The 19,740-nt window shown below is 39.3% G+C and overlaps 2 protein-coding genes across 4 annotated transcripts in view; one reads left to right on the forward strand and one right to left on the reverse strand.

The window, feature by feature from the left end:
- The window catches only part of Efr3a (EFR3 homolog A), a 93,489-nt gene extending 77,068 nt beyond the window's left edge, over positions 1-16,421 (forward strand). For all 3 annotated transcript variants that reach the window (XM_048457432.3, XM_048457431.3, XM_048457434.3), the window contains 5 exons: positions 4,070-4,161; positions 8,467-8,515; positions 9,370-9,473; positions 9,923-9,972; positions 13,812-16,421. In XM_048457432.3, coding sequence (XP_048313389.3) covers positions 4,070-4,161; positions 8,467-8,515; positions 9,370-9,473; positions 9,923-9,972; positions 13,812-13,917 — 401 coding nt within the window. In that variant the 3' untranslated portion in view covers positions 13,918-16,421. The remainder of the gene's footprint in view (positions 1-4,069; positions 4,162-8,466; positions 8,516-9,369; positions 9,474-9,922; positions 9,973-13,811) is intronic.
- Positions 16,422-18,221: 1,800 nt separating this feature from the next.
- Positions 18,222-19,740, reverse strand: part of Oc90 (otoconin 90) — a 28,385-nt gene continuing 26,866 nt past the window's right edge. Inside the window, exon 14 of the mRNA XM_048457340.3 lies at positions 18,222-18,549. Within this exon, the coding sequence (XP_048313297.3) occupies positions 18,332-18,549 (218 nt within the window). The 3' untranslated portion in view covers positions 18,222-18,331. The remainder of the gene's footprint in view (positions 18,550-19,740) is intronic.

Genomic DNA, 19,740 nt, shown 5'->3' on the forward strand with positions numbered 1-19,740 from the left:
CTTTTTAATTTCTTCTCCGTCAGACAAGCTCCATTCTTTTCCTCAGTGTCTCTTTATCCCAAGCTAGGAGGAGTCTGAATATTTCAGGGCATAATTAATTATATGTCTGGATAGAAATTCCTAAGTGCAAGTAAACTTTTTTGATTTATAAGGAATGATGCTTTTTAATTAGTCTGTTGTGTGGAACTTGTCTCATGCAGGAGTCATAAGAGTGTTACTTTATGTGATAGTCGGTTATACCTAGTTATTACCTTTATTTCTGTGTAGTAGCTTTCTACTGTTGATTTTTAAAAATTAGGAGCAGTTAAGAACAATAAAACAAAAGTAAAAGCAAAATATAGGACTGGAGAGAGCTCAGAGGTTAAGAGCACTGGCTGCTCTTCCAGAGGTCCTGAGTTCAATTCCCAGCAACCACCTAGTGACTCACAACCATTTCTAATGAGGTCTGGTATACTATTCTGGCATGCAGGTATCCATGCAGGCAGATCACTATACATATAATAAATAAATCTTTTTTTAAAAAAGCAAAATTTATTTAGTGTGTTGGATAGCATGCACCACCTACCACCACTATAATATTAGCTCCATTTATCATATTTTGTGCCTAGCATTGAGAACACTCTGTTTATATCCTTCTTAATCCTTACACTAGCTTAATGAAGAATGTAGTGTTTTCTTCTCTATGCATGAGGATAGTGAGGTTGATAATAAGTAATTTGATTAAATGGCCCACTAAATTTAACTGTCTCTGAGCTCTTTTAAATAGTTAATAATTTATTTGATTTCACAATTTTCAGTGAGATCAAAAATTTCACATGCATTCAGAATGATTGATGTCAGCTGTGAGCAATAATCATCTTTCTTTCATTTGAGTATTATGACTGTGAGCCTAACACATGTACCACTCCAAGACCTGACAGCAAGAGATATAGCTCAGTGGTAAAGCATTTGACTGCAAAATGATGGAGATCACATTTTTATTTCCTTGTTTCTTCAGAGAATGAAAAAAATGAAAATACTAAGACATTAGTAGAAGACCAGATGTGGTGTCATATGCACCAGAAGGCCATGTAGGAGAATTGCTAGTTTGGAATGCTTCTTAACTGATCAGGCCTACTGCATGTTAGGCATTGAAGGAGGTGATAACGGGAAGAAGTTAAGGTGTGGTCACTGTTTTCAAGGGTTACATTCTCATGATCAAGCCAGATGAACAAAGAAACAGCTAGTTCTAGAGAAAGAATGGTGATCTGCCTGAAATTGATGAACCATTGGTGTCTAAGCAAGTATTAGCTAAGCATATATTGCATTTTTCTTTTTAATCAAGCTAGAATTTGAATAGTGAATGCATCAGTGTGTACTAAATACCACTGTACAGTGACTAGACAGTGCTTTATCTGGAGTAGCGGTAACTGTCCCTTGAAGTAATTCGTGAGTAGCTCCAGTGTTCCAGCTCTGTGCAAGCAGAAGCCAGAGCAAGCAAGCTAGGTAGAGGTTCTGATTTTCATAAAGCAAGGTTTCAGTATTTCCTTTTTAAGTATGGTTTCTCTTGAACCACAAAGCATAGGTGGTTGAAGGACTTTGTTAGTATTATAAATGTAGGGCAGAAGTTTGAATCATTGTATAATTAGGTTCTATTATGACAACCAGTGGGAATTTCTTAAAGGGGATGATTAGGATGTGGAATGAAATCAAGTGTATGGTTGCTAAATTCTGAAGTAACTCTGTACTACTGATACTCTAAACAAAGGCTTCCCTAATGAGACTGCTTATGAAGGTGTCTTGACATTGCTCTCATTGGGTAATTAGACAGTCAACCCAATGTATACAGCCTCTTCCATATCTATCTCATATATACATCATAATTACGTATTTGCCATGACACAGAAGTCTTAGGGAGCTATGCATTGGTCAGTAGGCTTATACGGCTGTTTATAAAATCATAACTAGGATGGAAAGTTCTGTACTTTAGAAGCAGTTCTACTAGGCAGTCGTATAAGAGGAGAGACACCTTAGGAAGACACATTAGAAGGTTATCCCTGGTACTTCTGTAATGATGAATTAAAAGTTAGAGACACTAAATTGACATTCAGAAGAGAAGTGATGGTGCTGACTCATGGTGAGCTTCACTGGTATTTGTAGAGTACCTCCCGGGGTGTCTGCTATAGCCCAGAGTGTTATTGACCAAGGAGATTCTTTGATGAGAGTAGAACAGAGCCCACTTTGGTTATTGTTACCACTTGTAAGTGTCAACTACAGCACAGAGCAAGCATTGTGAGCTATGCTTTCCACACCCTCTCCCTCGTCAAATTTGGAGTGAGAAAGGCAAAGAAGAGCATTTACCTAGTTCCAAGAGTCAGAGAGCGGGACTGTGTCCTGCAGAACCGAGGCATTCAGATCAGTAGGCAACTGTTTCATGGTGTTTTCTTGAGAATGAGTGTAATATGAGGGGCTGCTTGTTGGGGTTTCTGTCCTGCCCAGCTCCCATAGCCGGTAAACCCCCAAAGAAAATCAAACACAGGTCTACATAAGTCATAAACTGATTGGCCCATTAGCTCAGGCTTCTTATTAGTTCTTGTAGCTTATATTAACCCATTATTCTTATCTGTGTTAGCCACATGCCTCTGTACCTTTTTCAGCAGGGCAGGTCACATCCTGCTTCTTCAGTGGTCTGGGCAGGGTTGCGGAAAGAGCTTTCTTCTTCCCAGAATATTCCTGTTCTCATTGCCTCACTTCTACTTCCTGTCTGGTTTTTCTGCCTATACTTCCTTCCTGGCTATCAACCAATCAGCATTTATTTAAAACATGATTGACAGAATGCAGACAATTCTCACACACCAAATGAGCACTTCCCGAAAACTACAGTATCACAGTGTCTGATAACTGTCCATATCCATTCCAGCCGGGGTTGGACAAGCCTCTGATTCTGTGCACTGGGATGCATGCTGCTCTTTCCTTTCTCCTTATATAACCATGGTTATTAGCTATTTTCGTAGCCTGTACTTTCCTGTCAATGCTTAAAAGAAGCATACAGAAGGCCCGTAGTTACGTGAAAAACTTTCAACCTTATATCTATAATTATGATAAAGAAATAACACCAGCGCAAGATGCCATCTTATCCCCTCTTGGGTTTGCTTCTACCACAGAAGTAAAAGATGACAAGTGTCAAAAGTGCCCAGAAATGAGCCTTACACATTGATGGCTTGCGTGATTTGTGATACTGTACATTATTACAGCCACTTTGGAAAACATGATTGAGATTTTTTATCATAGTACTGAAAATATAACTACCAAAGGGTCTCTCGGGCCCACTTGTGAGCACTCCCAGAGTAATTGAAATCAGTGTTTGAGATGTCTGCACACCATGTTCCCTGCAGCATTGAGTACTCACAAACATACAGAAACAGCTGAGGTGCCAGCAGCCTGACAGTGATGTCCATTCACAGTGCAGTACAACTGAAAAACAAACAGTTTTCACATCTGTATCAGCATGGGTGAATCTAGGGGACATTGGGGGGGTATGACAAATACCATATGACTACCTCCAGTCACATAGGAAAATTAAATTCTGATGTTTTACTCCACAACAAGGTGACTATCATTAGAAATTGCATTTATTTCAGATTAGCTAAAAGAGGACTTAAGGCTGGCAAGATGGCTCAGCAGATAATTGCACTTGCTGCCAAGCCTGATGACCTGAGTTCCTTGTGCAGAATGTACACGGTAAACGACAGAACTGGTTCCTTTAAGTTGTGCTCTGACCTCCTTATGTGCACCACAGTATAGGTATTGGCACATAGGCACACGCACTTAATACAAAGTGATGGCATGTTTTTAAGGATGGTTGTGCTGCTTTGATCATTCCACATGTACTGCACCCTAGAAGTGAACAAAAGCAATTACTTTGCAATTTAAGTAAAATAGGTTGAAAGTTGAGAACACACTGCTTTAAATGTTTAAGAACATAAACCTCAAACTCAGCTTTCTACATTTTCTTGTAGTTTTAAATATTATTTGTCTAAAATGCAGCAAATAACTAACAAATAATAGAAGAAAACAATTTTTATTTCAGATGAAGATCGTCTTTCTAGAAGAAAAAGTATTGTGGATACTGTTTCTATTCAGGTGGACATTTTATCCAACAGTGTGCCTTCTGATGATGTGGTAAGTTGCTGGAAGCTTATGATGGAGAACTGTCTTAATGTAGTCATTATTTTTAAAAAATTCTCACTACACCTATAAATGGAAGAAACTACAAATCTAAATTATTCCCAAGTCAACTAGATTACTAGTAGAAATTAATATAGTTTAATTTTTGTGAACTCATTTCAACTGTCTATCAAGATGCATAATACCAATATCTTACTAGAATTTGCATTGGAATTCTGTGTGACAGAAAGACTGTCACAGAAGCACAGTTGTTTGTTCTGTTTTACTTTAAGTATGATATGTTATGCATGACCTCCGCAACTCTTTAAATCCTGTTTTTTTATTTTAAGTTATGAAGTATAAATTACAAAAGCAGATGGATCTGTGCACTTCCACGAGGCCAAATCCTCGCCTCAAAAGTTCCTATGTAAGGAAAAATTGCCACTTTGATCATTAGCTATTATAAATATGACTTAAGCCGTCTTAGTGAACTATTCAAGGACTGTGGCTGCTCACACTGTCATGCCCTTGATGCTTTCCTCCTGCTTCAGGAGAGCACAGGAGAGTAGTACTCTGCTGAGTCATAGAAAGACACATCAGCCAGTACTCTCAGCATTTGAGTCTCACAAAGGAGTTTTGATAGCCATCTAAAAGTGGTAAATGCTAGACTGCCAGCTCAGCTTCCTCTTCATGAGTCATACATTGTTTTCCTGCCCAGCTATTTCATTATTGCTCATGGATACAATATAAATAATTAAAGGACTGTCCAAATAAGAAAGTAGCAAATTGAGTTGTCTGAATTCATGCTCTCTCATTCCCTTAGCTTCTAACCCTTATCAGTTCATTTGTAATTTCTTAGTGTTCAGGGAACAAGCAACTTAGATTTTCTTTGCTATTCAACTCCATTATACAGAATTCTTTGATCTTAAGGATCACTTGTTAGTGGAGATCAAGAGCATTGAAGAGGGCTCTGGAGGTAGCTTAGTGGGTGAAGTGCTTATGCAAGCAGGAGGACATACCTTCTGGATCCCTAGCACCTACCTAAAAAGCCAAGAAGTGGAGATCCTGGAGGCTCCTGACAGTCTAGCCTAGGGGAAACATAAAGTTCAATGAGGAGACCTTATTTCCTGGACCACAGGAAATGACTAAGTGGATAAAGCCAGGTATGTATGAAGAATGCAGTTGGGTTCTCTGGTATCTCATAAAAGCCAATAGATGTGGCATCCATCTATAATTCCAGCATTTAGAAGGCAGAGACAGGATCTCTAGGGCAAGTTTGCTAACTCGAATTGATAAAATCAGGATTTACCAAGAGACCTTATTATATAAGGTGGAAAGTGACCAAGGAAGATAGCTGACATCAACTTCGGGCTTCCACACCTGCACACCAGTGACCCCTACACACTTAGGGAATTCTGTATACACATGTGCACACATAAATATGCAGAATAAAAGGGGAAGTGCTGTTCTGATGCCTGGGACACCGAGGGAATAAAAAAAGTATAGGTGATGTACAGAAAGGTTGGAATTGGGTAGGCTGTGTTCTCACTGATGGAGCAGTACTAATACCAACTAGGCAACAACCCAGAACCCCAGCCATCAGCTACGGGAGCATTCTCAAATTGTGGTCCTCTAGAAGAAAGAAGCTGCAGTTGCTAGTTTTTGCACACACTGTCAGTTTCCTGAGCCTGACCCAAATAAGACCAGTTCCCAGGGTCCGAGGCATTGGTCCTTGTTGGTAGTATACAGTCACTCAGGACTTCATCTATTCCTTACATAGGCACTCAAGGCTTCCTCTGCTCCCCCACACTGAAGGTAGATAGAGGAGCAATTGAGGAAGACATCCCAGTATCGACTTTGGGGCTCCTCATCCCATATGCACACAGAATACTTGAGGTTAAAACTGTCTTCCCCAAATCCACCTCATTCTTTGGTATATACACTTCTTATTTGTAAACAGAGTATCTTGCTAACTCTTTCAGTGAGTGTGATTTTAGTCTTGCTACCCTTTCAGTAAAGAAATTTGCTGAGAGCCTTGACTTCTAGGTTTAATTTTAATCAAGAATATAGGATGTTTTAATGTTGTGATTTTTTATAGGTCTTTTTGCTTATTTTTTGTTTTAAAATTAATGTGTTTGATACTTGAGACTGTTGTAAATAATCAGTCTGTGTTGTTGGGGTTTCTGTCCTGCCTGGTTTCTGTCCTCCCACCAGGTCCCACAGCCGTTTAGCCCCAAAGAAATCACACAGAGGTCTATATTAATGATAAACTGATTGGCCCATTAGCTCAGGTTTCTTATTAACTCTTATAACTTGTATTAGCCCATTATTCTAGTATATGTTAGCTGCATGGCTCGGTACCGTTTTCAGCGTGGCAGGTCATGTCTTCCTTCTTCCATGTCTGGGCAGGACTTGTGAGGAATGGGTTTCCTCCTTACCAGAATATTCCTGTTCTCATTGACCCACATCTACTTCCTGTCTGGTTGTCCCACCTATACTTCCTGCCGGGCTACTGGCCAATCAGCATTTATTTAAAACATAATTGACAGAATATAGACAATTGTCTCACACCAAGTCTGTTATAAAGTAAGATGAAAAATATATACACGAAGACACTATAGAGAAAGAGTCTCAAAGTTCATTAATACGTTAGCTTCTCAAAGGCAGTGTGCTATAAGTCCGTCACATGCATCACACACTGGATGTTTGATAAGTACAATTTAATGTCATAATTAGTTGAGCACATTTGAGTTTCAAACTCACTTATACTTTTTTACATTAGTTGTTCAAATGCCAAAAGATGGAACAGAATTGCCTTATAGATGAAACTAAGTGTATATAGTGAGGGCAAGAAAAATCCATATAAGTTAGCTATTTTCCAGTTACTGTTAAATATTTATTTCAGTATTAATCATAAAAGTTATTATAGCAAGAATACCTGCGTTCTAACTTTTCTCATGTTCTCTGTCCTGTACTATATATATTTTGTTGTTGTTGTTGTTAAATATGAAGCTATTTATCCCAGTCTAAGAACAGTGAGTTTTGTTTACTTTGTTAAAATGCTAGTACTAGATTGCTCATAGGTTCGAATGACTAGCCAGAGCCTAATCTTGTATATCTGCTTCAAATATCTAGAATGCAACTGAAGATTCCAAAGTTTAATCTGACTTCAACTAGAAATGTGACCCTCGATAGCAAAGCTGAGGTAGCGGACTCTTGCTGCTTGACTTCCAGCTAAAGCCTTTGTTAAGAGACGCTAAGGTGCAGAACACACAGTCTTGCTTTCGTTAGTCTTGCTGCCTTAGACTTAGCAAAAGACGCCCATGAGCTAAAATTAGGGATGACTGAAGTGCCAGGCAAGTACTCGTGTATCCTATCATTGCTTAACTTTCATTCAGAGATACTATAGTAACCATTTATTACTCTTTGTGAAAATGTTTTCGTGCCTCATAAAGTACCACTGCCCAATTGTCATAAAATGCTAATCTTTTAAAATCATAAAACATTTAATTTTATAGCTTTGTACATATTTCAAAGCAAGAGATCTGAGATCTGAGAGCCCCAAATAAAGGGTATTTATAGGAAATACAAAACTGGTGGTTAGCCCTAGAAAATCTAGAATATGGTTGCTTTAAGGTGAACACTTCTCAATATAGTAATTCCTTGAAATCTTCATTTATTCTTTTATGTGTGAATGTTTTGCCTGACACGAGAGTAGTGTCAGATCCCCCGGAACAGAAGTTAAGTACAAATATGAGCCACCACATGGGTGCTGGGATACTAACTCTGGCCCTCTGCAAGAGCAGCAAATATTCTTAACCACCGAGCCATCTCTGAAGCCCATTCTTTTAACCATTTAAAATCTTAGGTTATTTCCTGCTTGATTTGTGTGGTATCTACAGTAATAAAATGATAATGGCTCTTTAATGGTTAGTTATTATTTACTACATAGCAAAAAAATATATTTGTAATCTCTGCCTTGATTGCTTCAAAGTGTCTTCCTCTTACCAAGCACAAATCAGTCACTTTATCATGTGGCACATCCATACCCTGGAGGCTGTGCCTCATCCAAGGGTACAGAGGTGCTCCCTCCTCTGCCAGGCTAACACCCATCTATGTGCCACAGAAGCCACGGCAGGAGGCCATTGTTATTTCCAGGGAAGAAGTGCAGAGCTTCTGCTGATTGGAATATAATCTCAGTTCTAGCAAAACAAAAGAAGGAAAAAATAATGGTGAAAATGTTTAGGTGACTTGTATGTTGGTAAGAATATTAATTATATTCACTTTTCTTACTCTTTGTTCTCCTTACACTCCGTTTAGGTTAGCAACACTGAAGAAATCACCTTTGAAGCACTGAAGAAAGCAATTGGTGAGCTGTAGAGAACTGTTTAGCTCTCCTAAAATCTCATCTTTACCTTGGTACTTTTTTAGTTGATAGAATAAGCAGATAAAGCATGAAAAGAAAGAAAAGGAAAAATATCATTGGTCTCTATATAAATGGGTCATTCATTTAAATACATTGTTTATGCTTTTTAAATTGTCTCAGATATGTGTACACATAAACAAACATCGGGTGGTATAAACAAGGTAGACATTTGGTTTTTACTATCTAACAAACTTTGTCCAGACCATCATGGCCTTCAGATTAAAAAAAAAAAAAATGCCCTTCTGTTATAAGACTTTGAAACACATTGGCTCTAAACAACTCAGCTGTATTTTAGTTTTTTATCCATTGAGATCTAGGGCAATTTAACAAAATTTTAGTGCTTATGTATGTACAAGGGCAGCAGCATACTTACACAAAAAAAGAGGTATTCAGAAAAGCCCTGGTAGTCTTTTGATTTCTGTTAATTTGCTGTTTTCTCTTGTATATGTCGGTATGTATGTGTGTACATGTGTTTTTGTAGGTGTGTGTATTATGTGTGTATCTTTATCTATGTGTGTTTGTTGTGTATATATATGTGTAATATATGTATTTAGTAAGAGGCCGGAATTCTGTGAAAGTAGGCATTGTGGTGTGGAATTTTAACTCTTAGATTTATATTTTTTCCCCAAATATTTGTGTGATCTAGGATCAAGTGAAACATTTAAGGAATGTTGTGTACTTTGCCTTTTTCACTATAGAAGTCACTCTTTAATCATTCTTATGTGGGGTCTATAGATCATTGGCTCCTGTGGCCTTTGGCGTGATTTTATGACACTCTCTAACTGGTCCTTACACAGATACCAATGGAATGGAAGAACAGGAAAAGGAAAAGAGACGTCTTGTGATAGAGAAGTTCCAGAAAGCACCTTTTGAAGAAATAGCAGCACAGTGTGAATCCAAAGTGAGTGAGTTGATGGACAGTGGGTGGGGAATGACTTTTTGGAGTTTATTCTGGCCTCTGGCTTTAGGCATATTGTGACTCCAGCCTCTGACAGCAGAGCTATTACCTTAAGAATTTCTTTATATAATGGTGATGATGATGGTGATAGAAATAGCAGATCCTAAGCTGGGTGAATGACAGTCATTGCTTTGGTGTTTGTTCTGTTTTGGTTTGTTTGTATCCAATGGCTTTTGATGGTTTTACTGTGGATATTTTTTGTGTGTTTCAACTTGTGACTATAGAACTTGAAAAGGGTGAGTGTGGGGAGAACACCTCCATTAAAGACCAATGGATACTGCAGATTAGAGTATTCAAACAGTCTGTATGTCAGCCTCATAGTTAGAGTTGTGCTTCATATATAGGTGGTTGGAAAACAAGAAATCCTTAACATTTGTTATTCTCTTTTGCAGGCAAACTTGCTTCATGATAGACTTGCTCAAATACTGGAGCTCACCATACGGTAAGGGCTTTGTCAGCACAGAAGTAGTAACACAGAAACCAGAAGCTGTGCATGGCTATGCATGTTTAATAACTGCTTTGCATTGAGCATAAAGAAGGTTTGACTGGCAACCCTTTATCTCAGTCTGCCTCTGCAGTCTGAGCAGTCCCTTGTCCAGTTATCTCCTGGCATTTCTAGCTTTCTCTTAAACCATCTCTTCCTTCATGATGGCCTGATGCGTGACTAGGAATTCTAATGTTATGCTTAACTGGAGCTCATTCACATTTAACTCTTTTCACACACTCCATCTACAGTTTGCCATGCTTCCATCCAGAGCAGTTACACTGCTACTGGGATGGGTCCTTCACTTTCCTTGAGCTTTCCCATGTACTTTCTAGTTATTATGAGAATTTTATTCCAGAGTATACAGTATCTCACTGCTGTCCGTCATTCTGAGTTTGTCTCTCCTTAAGTAATTCAGTCTAAGAAGGATGAAGGCTCTCTTAAGCCCTCTGTACAGGAGGAGCCTACACAAGGTCTCCCGCTGACATCAGTGTGGAAATTGGCCCAGTAGAGGACACACACACAGAGCCTTGCTTCTGGAATTTTGTTTTCTCCTTCAGCTAAATCCTTTATTTTTTTAACGTGACTAATTTTCCTTTTTTTCTTCAAGTTTATATCTTATGATTAAAAGTGACTGGTAACCATTCTTGTCCACTTGACTTGTTTTTATTCTACTTTGTCTTCCACTGTCATATGTAAGACACTTTTTTTTAAAAATTAGTTTCACTTATTATTCTGGACGTTTTCTCACCACTTTACTGTTTCAAAGGAGAGAATTGTTCATTTATAAAAATTCAGAAAAGGACTAAATTATAAAATGTATTAGAGACTTCCTTTTCAGAAAAAAAATTACCAAATACAGAGCTTTAACTCTTCTAGTTAAAATTCCAGATATCTGCTATGTACTTGGCCTTAGGTTATATACTTTGTGTCAGTTATTTCTTCTCTCAACCTGGAAAAGTAAGTACATGCTGTCTCTGAGTTTCCAAGTAAAGACACCAGAGCCTAGAGAAGGAACATAATTTGCTGAAGGTCTTGTACTTAGAGACAGACAATTAAAACATATAGTCTGCATTCTCAAGTAGAGTGTTGCTGCAACCAACACTCTTACAACACTGTTACATCAGCACATTTGTATGGGTTTAAACATTTAAGAACAGCATTATAGTGTTCATCTTTTGGTACCATGACGTTGTCTAGTATTGGCTTTGTCTGGATTGGACTTAACACTTGGTGGCAGTTAATTCTTAGCAACACTTAGAGTGTCCCAAAGTGTTTCAGTAGGAATCCATCCACAGCTTCCTCTTTGGAAGAAGTTCTGAGACAGCTTGTATGATACAGAGGGGCTAAAGGCATGTTACACTGTAAGTTTTCAGGACTATCTGCACATTTTCTCCTGTTTCTCTGATCAGCCAGAGAAGAGACTTTGTGCTATACAAAAGTGAAGCCAAACCATCTTGGGTACAGAAGAGAAAAAAAGGAGAATGCAAAGCAACTGTAAAATGAACACAGCAGCAGACACGGCCAGTTACTGTACTCTGTAGGAAGGGTGTCAGAGATTACTGGAGAGTGCGTGTCTTGGAGTAGAGACACCACCCTGTTTTCTGCCTGTGTTACTGTTTCCTGCGTGCTGTACTGGTCTCTTTCTTTATACTCTCATCACTATAAACTTTAACATTCTTATTCAAGTATTAAAGCATAACAGTCAAGAAAATACAAATGCAAATATTTGCAAAACACAATGTAGAAGATTGAAATAGTGTCAGTAGCTTTAATGGTCACTGAGAGTGCACAAAAGAGGCTTCCTGTTGGGCCTACCAGCCAGTCTCCCTACTGCCACTCCCTCATTGTCATCCCATCACCAGCAGCTGTCCTGATCTCTGAAGTGTCCTATTGCTGTTTCTTTAACTTTGATGAAAATATTTGTTGTCTTTATCACACTGTGATTTATTTACCTGTATATATGTATGTCAGTTTTTATTAACACACTTATGATCTGTGCATTTCACTGAAAATGATCCACTAATAAGGCAGAAAAAGTGATATATATATAACAGTTACAAGATTATTTTTTAGAACAGTATCTCACAGAAGTATAAAATACAGCTGTATAATGTAGTTGATAGCAATTCAAAATTGAAGTTGATTATATGAGACTAATTCTTGTACATGTTATTAATTAGTGAAAGCACCCATAACCATAGAATACTAATTAACACAGATTAAGAAATAACTGTACATCTGAGATGTACTTATTTATATAAAAAAAAATCACATCTTGTTCTTTTAACATTTACTTAATTTTGTGTGTGTGTGTGTGTGTGTGTGTGTGTATATATATGCATGCGGGGGGGGCGGTTCAGTGTTGGCTCTCTTTCAAGTGTTGGTATCTCCTACCATGTAGGTTCTCAGGCTTGAACTCAGATCATCAAGCTTAGAGACAGATACCTTTTCCCACCAAGCCATTTGCCTGCCCCATACCTTATTCTTGAATAGTAAATGAGTATCATAAAGACATCAGCTTTCTAATAAACCCATTAGAAACCTTTGCAGAATGTAGTCATTAGTTTACATGCTACAGGCAGTCTAGAAAAATCCTTCTGCAAGAGGGGGTAGGAAAATGCAGTAGGAGAATGAACAAGGCCCTACCTACGCCAAGAAAGATGTGGTAGATCTTTGCTTGGGTTTTTTTTGTTTTTATTGTTTTGTTTTGGTTCTTTTGAGACATATTCTTCCTGTAGTGTCCAGTAATTGTTGCTCACAGAGCTACCTGCCTCTGCCTCCCAAGTGCTGGGATTAAAAGTGTTCACCATAAAGCCTGGCCTTGCTGGCATTCTGAACAGTTTGAGTTTGTATAGAAGTAAGTAAAATACAGGAAAATTGAAATATGTAGTATTTATGAGAAGGATAAAGTTTTAGGTTTTCAAGGAAAAGAACAGTTGTTGAGTTTCTTATATGTAGGCCAAAGATGACATGCCAGTGTGGGCAGGCAAAGCATTCCTGCTCCACCTCTAAGAGAAAGGCAGAATTTTGTTTATAGGGTAGTAGACAGCAGATGTGTTCAGAGGTGTGTGTACATGTGTGCATGCACATAAGTGTGATCTTTGTTAGCTAAAAGAGTTGAGAATTAAATAATGGATTATTAAAAAGTATTTGCCCTGTGTGACAAAAGTGGATTAATGAGTTTATTTATTTAAAGAAACCAAAATGGATGCCACAGAGATGTTTATCACTAACAGTAGCTCAGAAATTAAAAATAATGGGAACGGGTTTCTTCTTGCCTTCAGGTTAGCAAGCACTGCTTCCATCCCTTAAACCACCATAAATTTCCAGTATTGTCACAGTCCACACTAAGAGTGCAATTGTGAACTTTTACTTATAAGTCTCTAGACCAAGGATATATATAAAAATAGACTAGTGAGCATGATTAATAATAATGAAAATGAATCTATATTTGTCCAGGAGATAAAATATCTCTATAGGACAGAATACCACACTATCATAAGTGTGATATGTGTGAAGAAGCAGGGTTTTTTTTTTTAGCTTGTGAATCGAAATAGCCCATAAAAATGCACAGTATAAATAGCATTATAAAAATGACACATACACACACAAACAAATTTGGTTTTATACTTGAAATAGCCAGAATCCCTCTTTGCCTAGACTGTGTCATCAGTGGCCAGCACCTCCCCTACACCAAGCCCTTCCATTAACCAGCCTTACTTGGCTGTTTGCTGCAGGCAATGGTTGAATACTGTAAATGCACCTGCTGATAGTACCATGTTTTTCTTTTACAGCCCTCCTCCCAGTCCATCTGGAACACTGACCATTACTTCTGGGCATGCTCAATACCAGTCCGTTCCAGTCTATGAGATGAAGTTTCCAGATCTCTGTGTGTATTGACTGACTCAATGAAGACTACAGCATTTAAAAGAATCTTAAAGCCTGAAAAACAAGGCCAAGATAGTTTTCAGGATTTGCATAATGCTTACTGACGTGTCCTGAAATGTGATGGCATTTATCTCTGACCGTACACATGTCATTCTGTGTCAAAAGTTTAGGAACTCTGATTGAGAGTACTTCTGAAGGTAGACTTATGCCACGTTGATTTGTTTTGAGGTTCTTGTTAGCGCTTAAGATTGAACATGTATTGCTTTCACGTTATGCCGTTGTTAAATAGTATGTTTTAAACTTTGCACAAACATGATTTTTTTAAAAAAAAAAAAAAGATTGAAACTGTGTGAAGTGTCTGCTGATTTCTTAAGCATTCCACAACTGCTTAGAAATGGATTGCTGTTGTTTTGTTTTCTTCAAGAGTAAATTTCTTCCTAATTCTAGGGTTGCAAATTCTTTCATGCTTTCTAAATCCAAGCTTCAGAGGACTGTGTAGCCCTTTCCCTTCAGTCCTCAGTAGTAAATGTGGCAGGTATTCCTATGGTAGCAGCGGTAGGAAAATCTACTGAATACTGGCCAGGCCTGACTGGTCTTGGGATACTGTGTTTTCTGCTTCAAGTTAAGCCCTTGAGCCTCTTAGAGCTCACTCATGGAGTACTGAAAGGTACAATGTTTTCTACGTGTGATGTGTTAGTTTACAGACTGCGCTTTGAAACTATAGTTGTATTTTGCTGTGACTCCATTAATTAAATGAAATATATATTTACTATAGAAAAGAAAGAAATTTAAAACAGCTGTTCACCTGTGCAGAGCCTATACATTTCAGTTTCTCTTGAATGAATGGATTTTCGTTTTTATATTGTACATTGTTTTAGGTCTTCATAGTAAAATATTTCCCCAGTGAACCTTTTAATTTGTAAGATTTTAACCAAAACTTGTGTGCGTCTCTATTGAAGATGATTACATGCATTCAAAATGGTGCATGTGTTCTTGCTAAGGTCTGTGAGTGTGAGACTACAAAGGCAGTGTGTGCTACACATGCTGGTGAACACCACCGCATGGTGAAAGGAAGCCTTCTGCGATTAGAAAATTCTCTTAGCACAGTTTTTGAAATCACTTCGTGTAAGTCTACATTTTATGTTCAGTTTCTTTTTACATAAAACAGTATTCCTATCAAAAATTATAGCCCCAAAATAATTTGGCTTTAGTTCAGTTTTGTTTTTAATGAAATGAAAAACTGGATGTTTTAAATGTGTGTTTGTGGTTATTTGGGCACCAACCATTCTTACAAACAGGAATAAACAAGAAAAGGAAATGAACTTAGAATGTCATACCCAAAATTTTGAATATTTACAACAGAGTAAAATATCTTGGGGATGAGTCCATTTGCTAAAACCTCTGACAGAACAGGCTGCTTCCAAGGGCAGACTCAGCAGACCTTGTCCTCAGAGGGACAGTGCAGCTGCCACTGGAGAACCAGAGCCCTGCCCCAGGTGTCACTTCGCGGTGGGTTCCCTCACACTTCCATAGCCTGTCACCAGTTATTATTAAGCTTCGTGCATTTTTGTTTCTCTTTTTTCTTCTGTATTTTAAAAGAAGGCTATTATTTTTGACTACATTTAAAATCTAAACAGGGGGACATGCAAAATCAATCATCATCCACTTGGATGTCATTTTATAAATTAACACTGTGTGCTTTTGTATGGAAAATATATAATTTAATAGTATAAGAAAAAATATATATTCACTTGTATTCATGCAAAACACAGCTTTGCTGTATAAAATTTTGCATTTCTTAGTGATTTTAAAAAGGCATGCTTTGCATGTAAAGGAAAACCATTGCAGTCTTTTGTTTTGATTTTTAATCATACCCTTTTCTTGGTTTTTGTAAGCTGTTGGTTTGGGTTTTGTTACTCTTAAACCACAGTACGCTTCTGGATCTAGTACGTCCAGTAGACTGAACTGGTCTTGTTGACAAGGGTTCCCAAAACATCCCGATGGATGTTTCTCTGCCTCACTCTTCCACATTGCAGGGATTGCTCCGGGCAGGTGTGCAAGCTGCGCTGCAGCTACTTCAGGAGTCTTTAGGACTTGCTAAGCTCTATGTTGGTATATTTTGTCAGGTACATGATACTCAAAATAAATTGTATATTATCTTTCTTGTCATATACAGCTGGTTATATTCTTCTGTGTGACGCTGAACAGTTCATTTAAATGTCCCTCCTATGCTTGTGATGTCTGTGGCTGCTTATATAGTTTCACTGAACTTTACCTGATCTTTCATAGTCTTTCTCATGTTCTCTTTCCTCTTCGTCCTCTCCTTCCCCCAACCCTCCTTTAGAACTCATTACCCTTTAGAGTAAAGCCACCTTCAACCAGCAATTTAGCTCCCCACTCCCGCAAATGGAGCTCATTTGTCTCACTAATGCTGATACGTGTATTGATGTAATTAAGTTTTTTAAATGTAAAATTTCATTGTGCAATCAAGTGTAAGCAATAAAACAAAAATTGCATCTCTTGTGCATAAGCACATTTTTATTATAGCATTACATATATGGAATTAAGCTTCTTCAACATTGGACTTGGAAAAAGTCAAGGTGCTGGGAAGATTCTTCGCCACATATATGAGAATCACCAGAACCATAGCTTACGAGTATGAAGAGAAACTGGGTTAAGCCTTCTGGTTGTTTCACATAGTTGCCATCTCCTTGTTAGCCTCAGACTTCTTCCCACTGCACCTCCTTGCTCTCTAAATTATACAAAGTCTCCCTTAACAAATACAGCTGTTCTCTAGTACCTTATGCCACCCTGGCCTTAGCCTACACCTGCAGAGCTGGGCACCATAGGCAGCTATAGTTCATGGGCTTCTTGGTACACTGTATCCACTAGGATACAGTGATGAGGAACTTGGGTTCTGGTTCAGATCTAACCTAAGCTCAGGCTAAGCAGTCATAGGTCAGTCATTTGTGGAATGAGAACAGTGTGATCTGCACTCAGAGCCCAGCTGAGAGGGTGAGAGAAGCACTGTCATCCCTGCGTTATATAATAAGCCTCTGGTAAATATTAACAGCCATCCTTGGGGTCTAGTGTTCCCTGAAACCACTTCCAAAAGGAATACCTGCAGAGAAGCCCTGTCACAGGCTGTGCCTTGGGGAAGTAGAGCCACTGCCTTCCTAATACAGCAATAGACTGTAACTGTGTCTGCTGTGTACTTAGGACAGTCATTCCACATCTCTGACCACGTTCCCACTGATACACTGAGAGCACAATACAAATGCTGCCCCAGACTTTCCATTATGACTGATCCCGTCTTCTGTCATCTAATATGAATTAGCAAAAAGCAGAGTCAGGGTGCAGAGATAAACTGCATCTTTGATTGTGCTGTATTCAGCCATTAGCTTACACTTGAGCTATAGGCAGTGTCGTGTCTAGGCTTCCCCGTGTCATCCTATGGCAAAGCTTATATACAAGTGATTCCAGAGCACCCTGGAAGGGGATGTACAGTGAAATGGAAGAACAAATGTGAGTCCCTTTTTACGTCCACCATCACTGGCGCCCAGAGAGATCTGATCTTGACATTCTAGTCTCAACTTCAGAGCTCCCTGCTTATGACCTGAAAGTGGGGAAAGCTTTACCCTCTGTGGTTGTCCATGACCAAAAGTGGCCCTCTAGCTTTTTCCAACACCCAGATAACCATGTCCATGAGTACTGGTCTCTTTGGAAAAGTCACGTAGAATTCAGAAAATACAGAAATCAGACGCGAAGGCTCCGCTTCCATGGTTGCTCCATGGAAGATAGTGTAAGGGGGATCAGAGGATATGAAGTCAGGAAAGGGCCTTAGTCATCTTTTTAAGAAAGGACTAGGGCCAGGGGTAGTGATGGGTGGTTTCTCGTGGTGGCTGTGCCGCGTGACTGCTCTAACACTCGTAGCAAGTGTGTCTGACCCACACAGAAGCAGCATGTCTTCATGAGTCATTGACAATTGCATGTAGTTAAACTCTTGAACGAAAGAAAAGGAAATTTGTAGATCTTACGAACTAGAGCCCTTTCCTGCATTATTCCTGTCCTCTCACCTTTACGAACTACTCACGCACCCATGTATCTACAGAGCCAGTTCTTAAACACGACACGGGCCATAAGGCATGGAGACTTTATTGAGCTTCTCTAGTGAACTACAGGAAGAAGAGAAGTGCTGCCATCTGCTTTCATTCTCCAGTCACATTTGTTTGTGATCTGACAAGTTCCAGGAGGCTGATGGGTAAGGAGCTAACTGTGCCTGCTTCCTTGGAGCTTCTGCTAAGGCTCCTATGGACAGAAGACTGAGGGCCAAAGAGCTCATGCAGCTCACAACAACTTGCTTGCGGTATCTTATCAAGTGGCCTTGTCCCCAAGGGACCAGAGGGTGTCTCCAGAAATCTGCTGCTTAGGCTGTGGCCTCCTCACTATTCTCCTCAGAACTGGAGCCTGCAGAAGAGGCCAAGTTTCCTCCGATCATGCCATCCTCACAGGATACAGGCTTCCCCCGGCACTCTCGTAGGTCTGGTGACTTAAGGCTTTGATTAAAGGAGGCAGAGGCCATGCACTCGGCTGCCATCTGGTCACAGGCACATAGTAGCTTCTCACAGAGGCTCTGTCCCACACCTTAGCAACAGCAGAGAAACAGATGTGAGACACCAGGGAGGGCGCTTAAAGTCACTTATCCAACCCCATGCCATTCCCTTTTCCAGCCCTGTCTTGTTGGTGTCTGGAATGCACTATTCCTAATGGTCTTGCCTATTCCTCTTGTTCCTAATGGTCTAACTTATTCCTCTTGCTGGAAATTAGCCCTTTGTGTTTTTCATCTGAGGCCAGTCTCCAGATTCATCTTGCACCCCAATCACACTGTTTTTTAAGCTCCTTGAGACTCCATAATACCATGAACCTCCCATACATCTCAAAATCTGAGATAACCTCCTCTTAATCTCACCTCACCATCTCTCCTGACCTCCCCCCAATTTTCTGCTCTTCACTGCAGTCTCAGCGTAAAAAACCTCAACTAACACCCAAGACAAGCTGCACTGCCTGTCGGCCATATTACACGGCATCAGAATGACCACTGCCTGTTTTTCTCCCTGGCTGTGAGCAATTTGATTCAAGGATCACACACATTTGTTATAGTTTGAACCTTAAATGTCCTTCCTCAACAGCACCAGAAGCTTGTTTTAAAGGTCTGGTCTGGTTTCCAGCTATGGGATTTAATGTGATTAGATCCTGAAGTCAGTTAATTAGTGCATTGATAGATTTGTAATTTTGTAGTATTAGGAGGTGCTAAAAATAAGGTAGTGGGACTAAACTGGAGGAAGTAGGTGTGTGAGTGTGTGTACAGATTGTGTGCACAATCTGTAAGGGTAGATCTCATCCCTGGCTGGCCTTCATCCCTCCATCCATCTCCTGGCCCTCTTCCCCTCAACCTCCATGAAGTGGGTAGCTTTGCCAAGATTTTCTGCCTCCTCACTTGCTCTTAGCAATCGGGATAAAATGACCATGGACAGAACCCATAAGCCAATCTAAATCTTTCTCTTTTTTGTTAAAAGTTGATTGTGCTCAGGTATTTGGTCACAATCATTTCTGCAGTCCCCAATGAAGGTTTTGTTGTTGTTGTTTTTGTTTTTTTGTTTTTTGGTGGGTTTTTTTGGCTAAGTGGGAAACTAAATCACTGAGTGGGTGAATGGCATATTAAGTACTGCCATTAGCTATGACACAAAAAGGGTGTCATGGATGTCTAAGGGCTGTGCATGACATATAGAATCAGCAAGGAACACAGTAGGTCCATCCAGTTCTTCCCCAGTTAAA

The sequence above is a fragment of the Myodes glareolus genome, chromosome 19, assembly GCF_982192425.1.
Source record: "Myodes glareolus chromosome 19, mMyoGla1.1, whole genome shotgun sequence".
Lineage (NCBI taxonomy): Eukaryota > Metazoa > Chordata > Mammalia > Rodentia > Cricetidae > Myodes > Myodes glareolus.